The sequence below is a fragment of the Rattus rattus genome, chromosome 17 (assembly GCF_011064425.1).
Source record: "Rattus rattus isolate New Zealand chromosome 17, Rrattus_CSIRO_v1, whole genome shotgun sequence".
In the NCBI taxonomy this organism is placed as follows: Eukaryota; Metazoa; Chordata; class Mammalia; order Rodentia; family Muridae; genus Rattus; species Rattus rattus.
This window is the reverse complement of record NC_046170.1, coordinates 37249920-37263469: the sequence shown is the minus strand read 5'-3', so window position 1 is coordinate 37263469 and position 13550 is coordinate 37249920. Positions and strand designations below refer to the sequence as shown.

General features: G+C 51.0%; 1 protein-coding gene across 1 annotated transcript in view; it reads right to left on the bottom strand.

The window, feature by feature from the left end:
- The window catches only part of Plcg2 (phospholipase C gamma 2), an 81576-nt gene that overhangs the window by 21495 nt on the left and 46531 nt on the right, over positions 1-13550 (bottom strand). Inside the window, exons 20-26 of the mRNA XM_032887542.1 lie at positions 11406-11515; positions 8356-8452; positions 6970-7036; positions 5211-5368; positions 3667-3769; positions 2322-2531; positions 419-564 (exon numbers count right to left, since the gene is read on the bottom strand). Of these exons, the coding sequence (XP_032743433.1) occupies positions 419-564; positions 2322-2531; positions 3667-3769; positions 5211-5368; positions 6970-7036; positions 8356-8452; positions 11406-11515 (891 nt within the window). The remainder of the gene's footprint in view (positions 1-418; positions 565-2321; positions 2532-3666; positions 3770-5210; positions 5369-6969; positions 7037-8355; positions 8453-11405; positions 11516-13550) is intronic.

The window sequence follows — 13550 nt, the reverse complement described above, 5'->3', positions numbered from 1 at the left end:
AAAGCTCGTGCCGGGCACATCTTTAGTCCCAGTGCTCAGAGAGCAGAGGTGGGCCGATCTCTGAGTTTGAGGCCAGCCTAGTCTACATAGCAAGTTCCATGATGGCCAGGGCTACACAGAGAAACCTTGTCTCAAAAAGCAAGAGAGAGAGAGAATGGAGGAAAGAGAGAGACAGACAGACTGAGGGAAAGAGCAAGTTCTGACCTTTCTAAGGCAAACAGGAAATGAACTCTCCTCTTGGCCAGAGGTTGACTTCCCATGATCCCCAAGTGCATGTCACACCCAGAGTAGAACAAGTGACACGAGGGTTTTCAGCCCAGGGTGATCCCAGGGTGAACCACATAAGCCTGTGGTGCTGGCTTAACAGAGGCACGAGTGCCCTCAGCGCCAGGGAGCCCCGTCCACCTGCCCCCTCTACCTTGACAGTGAGTGTCATCAGGATCTTCCTCTGGGACTCCGGGGGCATCGGGTCATACTTCTCAGACCGCATGCTCTCGGGCTGCAGGACGTAACCTGTCCGCCCATTGAGCGAAAACAGTGCATGGTTCATCTGCATGTACTTGTCTGAAAAGAGAACAGAGGGGTGCTATGGGGCAGCCAGGGAACACCAGCTCCTGGCGCTCATGGGCACCGACTACGTGACCTTCCTGTGATGACTCGGGGAAGCTGTTCCAAAGAGACATCTGACTCCAAGGAAACATGGGGAGCATTAGAAAAGAATCCGACACCAGGAAACGATCTTAGATGGTGTGTGTGCTATGACACACATCCTATCATCTGACTTCCACATGTGTGCCATGACATAAGCACCCTGTCCTCCATCCTCCACACATGTGTGCATGGTATATACGCCCTGTTCCTCTGACCTCCGTGCATGTTCCACGGCATACATGCCCTGTCCTCTGGCCTTCACATGTGGGCCCTGGCAAACACACCCACACATACACACACAGTAATAAATGTTTTAAAGTTCATCTCCGTTCAAACGACAGGCAGATGTCTAGAGTTGTAAGTAAAAGTCCAGCTCGGTGGGAAACAAAGAGCACCAACCACTTTGCAGGGAAACTGAAGTAAACCTCCCTTGGGTCGGTGAGGGGAAAGAGCTAATGTCACCCAAAGAGCAAAGTCGGAAACTGTAACTACAATTGAACGTCAGTTTTCTCACCTGATGTGCAAAGAGAGAGCAAAAGAGCTTCAGGAAATTACAGTAGGGACCTACACCGGAGGGGTGTGCCCATGCTCACCAGGCTAGAGGAGGAACTGGAGTAAGTGCCACAGGATACAGGTGCCCAGTGGTCCCAGGGCTGGGGGTGGGGCTGGGGGAGCAGTATCAAAACGCCAGCATCTTGGGAAACGCCCCAGGAGTAGGAGAGGTCTACCCCACAGCCGTGCACCTACACCTGGGAACAAGTTTCCAGGAGACAGGGATGGGACCTGACCTACAGATTCCTAGAGCTGGGTTGGGGGCAGTTGTTAAATAAGAAAAAATAAACAAGCAAACCAACAGGCCCACAGGATGCGAGGTCTAAAGTTTGTGCGCATGGGTTTCCCCTACTATATGTTTCTAGAGAGTGAAACTTGGAGAGAAAGCACACAAAGAGGAAGGGGCAAGGCAGCCACCGAAAGCCTGGATCCAGCCCCTCTGAGACTCACCTGTTGCGGGTTTATTTGATCACACGGTGAACCCTGAGATTGTGAACTGGAAAACCTTTTTCTTGTTGTGATGTGGCTCAGCTCTAGCACACACCTTTAACCCAAGAACTTTGGACAAAGAGGACTAAATCATGTCAACCATAGGTCAAGAGGCAGAGCAAGCAACCAGCTGACAGGGGGTGAACATAAGAAAACCCAGGAGACAGAAAGGAGGGTTTTTAAGTTGATGGGGTATTTAAGACAGCGGGGAGAAGGAGCCTTTTCCTTTTGGGACATCAGTGGCGTGGGAAGGTCAGCTGGATGCTTTCTCTGCCTCTCTGAGCTCGGAGGCCTTCACTACAGCTACTAACTCTCGAGCTTTCATTTGGTAAATCGGATGTTTGAGATTTTGCTTTAAAAGCAACACTTACTAGTTCAATAAGCTATTATGGTCCCTTCCTAAACCAGAAAGATAATACCTCTGTCACTTGTGGTCACAGAGTCTGCTTCCGCCACTGTCCCCTTTGTTAGTCCCTAGAGCTTTGCACTAACCAGCAAGTTCAGCCTTGACTGGGACGCCCAGTCACTTGGTTCAGGAACAACCACATCCCACTAGCTGCCCCGGTGACGTTGCTGGCCATGACAGGGCCACTGCCTGGCCTGCACAGGCTGCTACCTTCATCCTTTACCTGGAGTCTGGAAATTGAGCGCCACCATCTGGGAGCCACACAGCCACAGACGGAAGGGGTCATAGTTGGAAGAGTCAACTCTCTGTCCCTTGGGGTAGACACGGGTCAGGCCCTTCTGGTTGTATCGCAATAGATCGACGGGCTTTTGCCTGACAATGCTGTCTGCCTTTGTCTCCACAAAAGAGCGAATTTCCCGGAAGTCAGGATTTTCTGCAGAGAGGATATGATGATTTGAATGAGAATGGGCCAACATAGGCTCATAGATTTAAATGCTTGGTCACCGGAGAGTGGCACTCTTCAGAGATGTGCCCAAGTTGGAATAGGTGTGACCTTGTTGAAGGAAGGGAGTGGGCTTTGAGGTTTCGAGAGCCTAAGCCTGGCCCAGTAGCTCTCTCTGTCTTCCTGCTGCCTGTGGATCCAGATATAGAACTCTCTGCTCCCTATCCAGCACCATGCCTGCCTGCATCCCGCCACACTTCCCACCCTGATGACAACGGACTACACCTCTGAACCTGTAAGCAAGTCTCCAGTTAGATGCTTTCCTCTGTAAGAGTTGCCAAGGTTATATCTCTTCACAGCAACAGCACACTGACTACGACAGAGGAGAGGGCCCCCCTTGCTGCTGGATGTGATGGCAGAAGACCCAGGTGACAAAAAAGAAACCAGGACTCTCTCGAAAAGACCCTGAAGAGAGAGGGTGGTGGCCAACTATGTAAGCCGGAGGTCCTGAGTTTGAATCCACAAGTTACTAATGAAAAAACAAAACAAAAAAAAAAAAGCCAGGTGTGGCATTGTGCACTTGTAGTTCCAGTATGCAGGCTTGGAGGAGGATTCCCCAGAGCTCACTGGTCAGCATCGCCTGCTTGCTGAGTCCAAGGTGACAGAGCCTATCTCAAACAAGGCTCTGGCCTACGTACCCAACACCCACCATGATGGGTAGTTCTAATTGTCAACTTGACAAGACCTAGAATCACATAGACAGAGAGTCTCGGTGAGGAGCTGTCTGGATCAGGCTGGCCTCTTGGCATGACCATGGGGGAAGTAACCAACACACACAAAGATACCTAAGGGGCACGACAGTCACACCTTAATTGGTACCTCCTGCCCTTGGCGGTACCCAGCGCTACAGAGAGGATCAAAAGGGACCCGATCTTCCCCACAGCCTTTCCTTCTTGGCGTTTTATGGTTTCTTACTTAGAACCACCGACATCTTGGCTATGGGATACCGAAAGGGTTTCTGCCTGGATCCGTCAGGAAGCGAAGGGTATGCTCCACGCACTGTCCTGACAGCACTCGACTCAGCGGACACCAGAGCTTCCCGGGAAGGGTCTTCCAGGACACTTACCCAAATGGTCCTTGGTTTTGCTAGTCGGCTTGCAGTACACAACCAAGTCAGAGAGCTCAATAGCAATGGACTGATTCCTCTCCCAGTATTTCATGTTATTCTCCTGTGGAGATGAACACATTACAGCATTGAGGCTACAGCGCTGAGGCAGCATCCACACCACATTCCGGCTCACCTGGACAGCTCTCCCCACCACCCCCGGGCACACAGGGTTGGGCGTTTTTCCTGTCCTGAAGACAATACCTGCTTCTTCTCTGAAGACTCTCCATCATGCTGGTCCCACCCAGAGCTTAGAGTCTAGGATGGCACCGCTCTCTAAAGTCACACAGGCATGAGTTGGGGAGATGGCCCAGTGGTTAACGCAGCTCACCCTACCACCGTCTGAGTATCTGAGTTCAGCTTCCAGCACCCACGTAAGCCAGGTGTGGCCCTTCAGGCCTGCAACTCCAACACGGCAGTGGGGAAAGGCAGGGGGATTGCTAGGGGCTTTTCTGTTGCCAGCCTGACCCCCACAAGCTAAGTTCTAGGTTGAGGGAGACAGCCTGCCTCAAAGGAATAAGGGAAGGAGTGATAGAAGATGGTATCTAACACCCTCCTCTGGCCTCCATGCACGCACACGGGAGTTCATACCTCCATGTATGTACGAGTGTGTGCACATGTGCACAGATAATAAACGAGGACCCACAAGCAGAGGAACGTGGCTTTAATCCCAGCGCTTGGCTGGCTGAGGCAGGGGAATTTGGGAGTTCAAGGTCAATCTGAGGTAGTGGAGACCCTGACAGCAGAAGAGGGAGCTTCTGTCATCCCGTTATGCCCCTGCCTCCTGTCTAATCCCCTCTCCTAAAGCCACACTGTGGTGGTCCACAGGACTCAGTACTCTAACCCCCCGTGGACCCCATGGCAGCCTCCTTTCTCTATACCTTTGAATGTATGCAGCCTCCTCCTTGCCTCAGCTCACCCTTGCAAAGCCCAGTGCAGACAGCTGTCTCCTCAGGGCCCAGGCCACATACATGGACCAGGGGAGGGAGTGCGCCACTCCACACGCACTGTATAGTACTATCAGATAAGGATTAACTTCTCATTTTCTCACACAGAGCTACCCTCTCACACTGCTCCAGACTCTGCCGCCTTTCGTTGGCCAGGGCAGTGGCTAACAGGATGTTTTCACAAGACCGTCAGCATCTAGGAGGTCTCTGGCTTCCAGCATCCTACGCTGAGTGCTTCAGGGATATTATCTAGGTTGGTCCGTACATCCTGAGAGACAGATCACCTCCAACTCTGAGCTACACAGCCAGACAATGTCAAGACCAGATTTGTAACCCAAAGTCCAGCCCCCTCTTACCCTGCCCACCCCACGTTAGAACTCTGTCATCACTGGCCACCAGATTCCAGCTGATACCACTAAAATACCCCCTGTATCCAGCCCCGGAGTTTAGAATGCAGAAGGGCCCTATGAAACACAGCAATGGCCTGTGCCTGGCCTCACCCGGGCAGCATGGGCTGGGACAGGTAGGCACCTCGATCCCCAGTGCGCTTAGACCCACCTTGGTGTCGATCTTCCAAGTGATCTCCCGTATGCTCTGAAACCACTCAAACAATTCCTCCACACGGTCTGTTGCAAACTCCACGGGAGGGTCCCCCTGTTTCTTAGGCTCCAGGATAAAGACGAAGGCTTTCTGGTTTTTCCCCTGGGGGGCCTTCACTGTAGACAGAGGGTAAGAGAAGTCCTGAGGTGGCCACAGAGACTACACCTCACACTAGTGCCCCTACCTAAGCTGCCACAGCTACAGTCACATGCTGATGGGGACATCCGCCCTCTGGCAGGCATCGTCTGAACCTTTTTGTACAAGTTATAGGTAAAGCTTTGTACTGGGCTGAGTGTTATCCTCTGAAAAGATATGTCAAAAGCTCCTGTCCCTGTGAATGTAACATCATTTAGAAACGTAATTTCTGAAGCTGTACCAACTATTTCTAGACCTAAGATAAACCTTAAATCCAAGGAACAATGTCCCTAGAAGAGAAGGACAATGGGGTGTGGAAACCCAGACTGAGGAAGCAACCTATGAGGATGGAGAAAGTTCAGGAAGGCTGTGGCACACCAAGGCTGACTGGCAGATGTCGAGAAAGGAAGAAAATTATAGAGAGGAACATGAAGGTTACCCTGATCTGCCCAGTACTGGTGGCTGCGCTTTCTGAGCTCTGAGATGATGTTCCCAGAAATGACTACATGGGTGGTTTTTATCCTTTAGCAAACCTTGTGGGGACACTGTGACACTCATCCTACAGGAGACAAGACTAAGGCTCAAGGTGACGACGGCAACATTTGGAAAGTCACACTGGCAGAGCTGAAGGGCAGCCCCACCCTGATGACAAGTCCCTACTGCTGAGCGACATCCCCATGTCCTCTAACAGGACAATACAGGGAGGGGGCAACCCAGGCCATCAGCTACAAAGCTGAGAATTGACTCCATCAGTCCCAGTATATCCAAGGAATTGCCAGGGACTTACCACTTTTCTCATGTGGTGGTGCAAAAACCTTCCACCTTCCCTACCAGAGTCTCAGGAAGGGAAAGGAAAAAGAAAACAGGGACAGAAAGAAAGTGCTGGTGAAAGGGGTGGGAGTGGGGGTCATGGAATCGTTATCATGGGAAACCAAGGGGATCATGCTCGGACCTCCCTGGGAGAGAGGACTCAGCTCAAGAATTAGTGAGCCCCCATGAAGGGAGCTTGGGCTTTATGCTTGGACCCACAGCTGCCAACAGGAAGCTACAGCCCAGGAAGCTGCCATGTACATACCCACTTCGATGTGGGCAGGCCCTGAACACAGAGAGCTCTGTGCAAATCATGGCTATCTCTACACAGGACGCTCCGTCACATCCCTGGTGCCACACGCGCTGACCAGGGCAGGACAGGAGCTAAGATCTAGTGAGGAGAGACAGGCTTGAAGCCTCCGGAGCTTAGCAGCTGACGCTCCCAACCCCGTGCTCCACCACAGCCTGACCAATCAACAGCCCAGCTCTCTGAAAGGCAGACACAAGGGCAGATGCTGATCGACAGCATGACAACAGCTAAGTCACGGGCACCCCTTAGCAGGCAGTCCTGCCTTAGCAGATGGTAGCAACAGGCGTCACCATCGGGGACCTATAGATCCACATGCATTTGGTCTCAGCCCCCGCCTCATCTAAGTCTGGGAGGCACAGGGCTCATGCCAGCCGCCTCCCTGCCAGGGATACTCCTGAAGCCAGGCTTGGCAGGGCAGGGTGGATGCGGGCTGGAGTCGAGCTAAGAAAGCAGCACACATACCCACATTATAGGTATTAAGATCCAATATGCCTCTGCAGAGAGACCCGAGGGGGTTGTCTTCAATAATCTGTGAAGAAACAAGACCCAATTCTCAGTAGTCATAAGCAAAATAATAAAGCGAGAGCCAGCTTCTAGACGTGCCGTTTAGCGCCACCACTACCTGTGGAGTTGCTTAAAATGCATTTTCATTACAACATCCACGGGGAGGGCGCTTCTACCAAGGCACGGAGACGACTGGCGGGGGGGTGAAGGAGGAACACGGCAGCACGCAGGCACCCACTGTCTCTGCGATGCGTTTTCCAGTCCACGAAGAACACACCTCGTGAGTTCCAAAACCAATTTCAAACCCCGTTACGGAGACCTCGTCTGAGGTGCGTGTGAAATGAGGCCGCTTGGCCTGCGATTCCTGCAGCTCAAGGGCCTTCTGTGGCTCCCCGTGTCCTGAGGAAAACTCTAGCTGTGGCCTGGTGTCTGAGGATTTCCAACCTCGTCGGGCCAACCTCGGCAGCCATTATAACCCTGCTGCACACATGAAGCGTCCTGGGGTCCAGCCGAGATGGGAAGGCTGCTATTGCTATGCTGTCCCAACCTTCTCTACCAGGCTTTCGATGACGTCATGCAGATGCTGACATACAGAGGCAGTGAAGAGCCCTGTCCCTGCCCCAGCCTCCTGGGGACAACGGCCTTCCAATCGCTACACCCTGGCTTAGGCTGTGTCAACCCTGTGCCTATCTCTTGGTTTAAAAAACAACAAACAAAAACACCAGCTTCACTTTTAAGACTCAAACACTACTTGCCTCGGGAAGCCCTCCCCAGTTGTCTTGCCACCCTTAGAGCCACCTCCCCACCAGGGATAGGGCTCTAAAGGGATGTACAAACATTATAGATTCTTCCCTGGGGCAAACTGATGAACTCGAGTGGCCATTTCCCTCGCCAAGAGCACTGTGGCACACAGTGGCTAGGTACTAAAGTCTGGCTCGCAAAGTCACCAGAAGGCCCTGTCTCACCTTCCAGCTTCCCTGTTCCTTGCTCATGCTAAGCACGTTCTGCATGTCTGCCTCTCTAAACTGAATGTGTTTCATTTGCACATTGCTTTGAGCAGAGGACAAATTCCCTGTCTGGCCACTTTCACTCCAGTGGGAATTCTCTTGTGCTTTTCTAAGCCTCAGCCCGGCGCCGCCTGATTAAAACACAGCTGGCTCATCACGAAGACTTTTACCCACAGCAACTTGGGTCCGGTCCCAATTTTTGCATCACCCTGCCCGCTCCAGTGTCAAGCTCTGCGGAGACCCCAACAAGTACGTGTCAAATGTCGTCCACCCCCACCACCCGGAGACAGCTCAGGGGACTCCTCCAAAGCCTGGGCCGCACATGATGGAGACACACCTGCTTTTCCATTTCCTCAGCATCGCCTGCCGAGATATCTTCAACGTAGTTAGATGGGAAATACTGCTGGATCCGGGTCCCGTAGTCTCCTTTCCACCTGCAGAGAACCACGGACATCGAGGGTTTAGCCGGCTCAGGTCTGAGTGCTCAAGTGACCTGAGGGGGCTATCGCGGTCTGCATTTCGAAGGAAGCATATGCCTTTTAAAAACACTTGTGGTCAGATGATCAAGGACTCGGTCCTCTCTGGTGTCGGCAACACTATGCAAACTCCAAGTTTTCAGGGCTTTAAGAGGGACCAAGGGCCTCTCGGAGGGTGCCCACCCCGTTTGTGGGAAGGCTGTAGTTCTAGAGTCAAATGACCTGTAGTGAAATCTTAGCTCCTTGGGGCTGGAGAGACATACCAACTCCAGCTCCTGGGGGATCTTCTGCCCTCTTCTGGCCTCTGTGGGTACTACACTCTAAGGCACATACCCACTAAACGCAACACGGCTGGTCTCTCAACACAAGCTCTTAGGTTAGTCTGTACTCAACACCTCAGAAACCCCTCCCCAAAGATGATTCTCCCAAAAGTTCAGACACTATTTCCAAGTCATGCTAGGGACTTGGTCACTGTCTCTCCATAGGCTGGTGGTCCCCTAGTTAGCTGCCTACACACCTTTGACAATCTTTTAAGAGTAGCTGAGGTACTGGATGTAATGGTGCCTACCCACAACTCGGGCTGGGACGCTGAGGCAGGAGGAGTTCAAACACAGACACGTACGCTTATTCATAATGTAAAAGTAATAAATCCAGGTACTTCTTTAAGAGAAATTCCAGCTCCTTCAGTGACTATGCTGGTGCTCTGTACCTCAGGCCCCACATCTGTAAAATGGGGTAATGCTGGAGCTGCCTCAGGTTTTATTAGGACTTTCTAGGTCACTGTATGTCAAATGCTTCGAACAGCATCTGGTGTACAGCCGGCATATGATAGTGTCTATCCTTGGCTTAGCATGCAGTTCAGTAGCAGACACTTGCCTAGAATCTGCTAGTGAGAGGCCAAGGGGGGTGCTGAGCCGTCAAGCACTGGCCCTGGGTTCTATGCCCAGCACACCAAGATAGTGTTCTTGTCATGGCTCAGGTAAAATGGCACACCCAACCCCTCATTACAGCACCAGCAGCATATGACATAATTTGTAATAGGTGTGCTGTGATCACTCTGGACACGTCTATACTTCCCCAAGTCCATTCCTGATCGCAGGGTCTCACGCTTTCAAGGCCACGTACTGGGCCCCCTTCTGCAGCCAGAAGGCTCATTTCAAAAGTACCTCTAGCCATACCACATAGGAACTTTCCTAATTCCACACGATCCAGCCTCAGGAGCCTGGCATCACAGCCCCGCTGGGTCTCAGCCCAGGGATGCTCCATGACCCAAAACTACTCCCGCTGCACTGCCTAGCTGCCAGGCCACAAACAGGCTGCTAGCCCACTAACCAAGCCTACTACCTACCTAGGACTCAACTGTACCTTCTCCTCCAGGGAGCCTTTGCAGCTGTTCCTCTGAGCCTCCCTGGCACCTGTGCCCACCACTGTCTAAGCAGACACAGTGTGGCTGCCAAGTGCCAGCCCTTTCTGCACCCTCCACACCACCTTCCTTTCTATGGATCAACATAGACTCAGGCACTACCTGGATTTCAGGACCAAGAACTTGATAACTGTTACTGACAATGTAATTATTCATATCCACCTTGCTTTCACTCTTAAACATGTTTCTACAGGGACAAAAACTATTGGCTGCCCCTGTTTAGTTTTGGGGGGCAGGGGAGTCTGATACAAGCAGTCAGCGAAGTGGCCGTCTTGCCCGTCAGAGAGAGAGAGATGAGGAGCAGCTGTCATTTACCCCCGTCCCTTGCCAGATGACTTCACCCTGTCTCTCAAGTCATCTCAAGACAAGAGTTAGAATTTGGGGGATGTTCACATTAGAGCCATGGGGAAGCATGAGACGTGACAGCATCTTCTCCAGGATACAAAGCAGTGTGACTTGGGTTAGTTCTCACTGGGGTTTACATACTCCGCCCCCACTGGGCACCCTGACTAAGTAGGGTTGGGGATTTGGCCTGATAGGATAGTTCCCTGGGTTGGGTCCCCAATGAAAAAAAAAAGAGACAGGATAATGTGGAAAGAAAAAAAGAAAAGCACCTGAAGCCGAGAGACCCAGAGGGGAGGCTCCTTGGTAATGCCAATTGGAGGATGCTACTGCCCAGAATTAGCCTTCTGAGACCAGGTCCATGAAAAGCCCTGTGTGGCTGTGTGTGTGTACCAGGGCTGAGGTCACCAGGAGTCAGAACATTTGATACCCATGTCTTTCACTAGAACAGAATTTTGGGTTCCTTTGTCCCCTTAGCCATCGTATGTCTTTGATGTCGGGGAGCAAGGTGAAAACTAGCTTGGAATTAGGAGGGTCTTCTGATTTCTTTTTAAATGAATTTGGGAGGCAGGAGAGATGGCTCAGTGGTTAAAAGCACTTGCTGCTATTGTAGAGGACCCAGGTTCAGGTCCCAGCACCCCCACATGGTGGCTTACAACCCTCTGTAACTATATTCCCAGGGTGTTGATGTCCTCGTCTGGACCCTTTGGGTGCCTGCACACATGTGTGCATATACAGACAAGTAGGCACACATGTGTACACATACTTCTTTTAGGGTTTTTGTTTTGTTTTGGTTTGGTTTTCTGGGGTTTTTGTTTTTGTTTTTGGTTTTTTTTTTTTTTTTGTTTGTTTTTTTTTTTTTTTTTTTTTTTTTTTTTTTTTTTTTTTTTTTTTTTTTTTTTTTTTGTTTGTTTTTTTGGTTTTTTTTTTTTGTTTGTTTGTTTTTTGTATTATTACTTTTAATCACAGATAGTCTTGAGCCTGCACAGTAACTGCAACCTTGGGAAGCCTCAGTGGCAAATCAGCACCAATCCAGTCTGGAATGTGAGATGAGAGGGCTCAGAGCCCCACCCAGCCCCTTAGGGTCACCACAAGAGACCACCAGTCAAGTTCACCTCCAAGAGGCCCATCCCCAATCAGCCTTACCATCCCCCGGGCTCCTTGGAGACGTTGTGGATGAGGGCACCGCGGCAGAAGGTCAGCTCGTCGCTGCGCTTGGCTTTGTAGTCATAGAGTGCTTTCACAGTCCTCTGAGGCTTTGGGGGGAAACGGGAAGAAAAAGGGCAGGTGGATGACAGAAGCAGGACCCATTAGGTTAGCTTCTCATTAGGAAGCCAGAGACCTCAGAGGCCGGGGTTACTGCGCCATCTGCTGCTGAGAGTTGGTATTGCATAGGAACCAACTGCAAAGTCCACCAGGAAGTGGAAGAGATTGGCTTAACCAGGAGAAAGACGCCAATTGCTAATTTCAATACCTCTTAGATTAAGCCACATCAGAAACACAGAAGGCCCCCACCCCAGAGCTGCTGTTCTCAATGATTCTCCCAGAAGTTTAGAATTTCAGACACTATTTTCTAGTTGTGCTGGGGACCTAGATGTAGTGGTGCCTACCCATAACTCCAGGGCTTAAGACGCTAAGGCAGGGGGAATAGAATTTCTAAGCCTGCCTGAGCTACACAGTGAGACTCGTCTCAATGTCTCCCACCCCTCCCCAAATCAAACAACAACAACAAAAGCTGGGCTCTGTATGAGCAGCAGCAAGAAAGATAGAATTTATGTGGGTGAAACTTGCCCTGAATTTTCTCGATGCCTGCCGCTTGATAACAGTAAACACATAAAGAGCGGGGGGAAAAAACCCACACAGCAAAGAAATACTAATAGAGAAATCTCTAAAATTATCTAAGCCTGCTTAGATCTTTGGCTTCTCTGTCTTCCCTGACAAAGGAGACAGGACTCGGGGAAAACCACTTCCCGGAGACTAGATACCGAGTCAGCCGTGGGAGTTGTGACCGTGGCTCTGCCCATTCCTCTGTGTAAGCTGGAGCCCACTAAACCTCCATATTTCCCCAACTGAAATGGTAATTAAAGTTTTATATATTTCCCAGGGTTCCTGAGAAAATTCAGTGAAATAACACACACAACAGTAAAAATGCCTATGGCTCTGCATTTCTTAGGTATCTGCCACCAACATGGTTGAGCCTTTCAACCGACAGTGGCTCCCTGAATCCTCACAACCACCCTAACAGGGAGGTAGTGCTGTCACGCCCATTTTACAGATGAGAAAACTGAGCACAGAGACATGAAGAACCTGGTCCAGAGCCGACCATACAGGAAGACACTGAGCCCAGAACTGGGCCAGTGACTGCGAGGTATATGCCATCCTCCATCAGAATCTATAAAGAGTAATGCAGCCTTCTAGAAACTTCTGCCATGGAGAACTCCAACCAGAGACTGGCAGGATTACTCGTGGGCATTCTGGATATGAGAGCCAGAGCCAGGCTCATGGTGAAAGGGAGGCACAGGCACAGTCACGGCACAGAGAAGTGCTACTGAATGGTGTTAGAGAGAGGCTGCTTTTCTAGGGCAGCAAGAAAGGCCCTCAGGGACTAGTGAGAAATGAGCCAACCACTGTGTGGCCGTGTAGGAACTGGGCATATCCGTGAGGCCAAGAGGACAGGCGTCCAATCCGGGTGCCTGGAGTCACCTGATTAACTTCGGTTTCCTCTCCAGTAAAATGGTACCTGCTTTGTGTAGCTGGCGCCAGGAATTATGATCTGACCAAGGCTAAGTGCTTAGAACATACTGGACTCTTGTCTTCAACACACCTTACATGTTACTACATGTTATCTTAAATGTTATCCTTCCGGTTCTGTGAACTTACCCAGGTCACCCTGAACAACTGATCTAGACCCTGTCTCTCCAACAAAAAGAGTCAAGAAGGGGTTGGGTGCCACTGGAAATGCACCTCAGGGCTCCATCATCCTCCCGGGCATACGGGAGGTCCTGGGTTCCATCTCCAGTACTGGGAGGTGGGGGCTGTGACGTCATCCACTCTCCCCTGTCATCTGCCTGACGTTCCTTTGAGGCAGTAGACCTGATTCATGGAATTGTGTTTAGAAGGGAAAGAGACACGAGGCCTTCAGAGCAAACAGTTCATAACCCTGTGAGGAAGATGGAGGTCAGCTCAACACTCTTCCGGGGGACTGCTGAAGCAATGTTCCAAACCTGTACATCTGGGCAGGGCCTCAGCACAGCACAGCCTTCCCTCTGAAAAGCTGTCCGTACTGGTTAG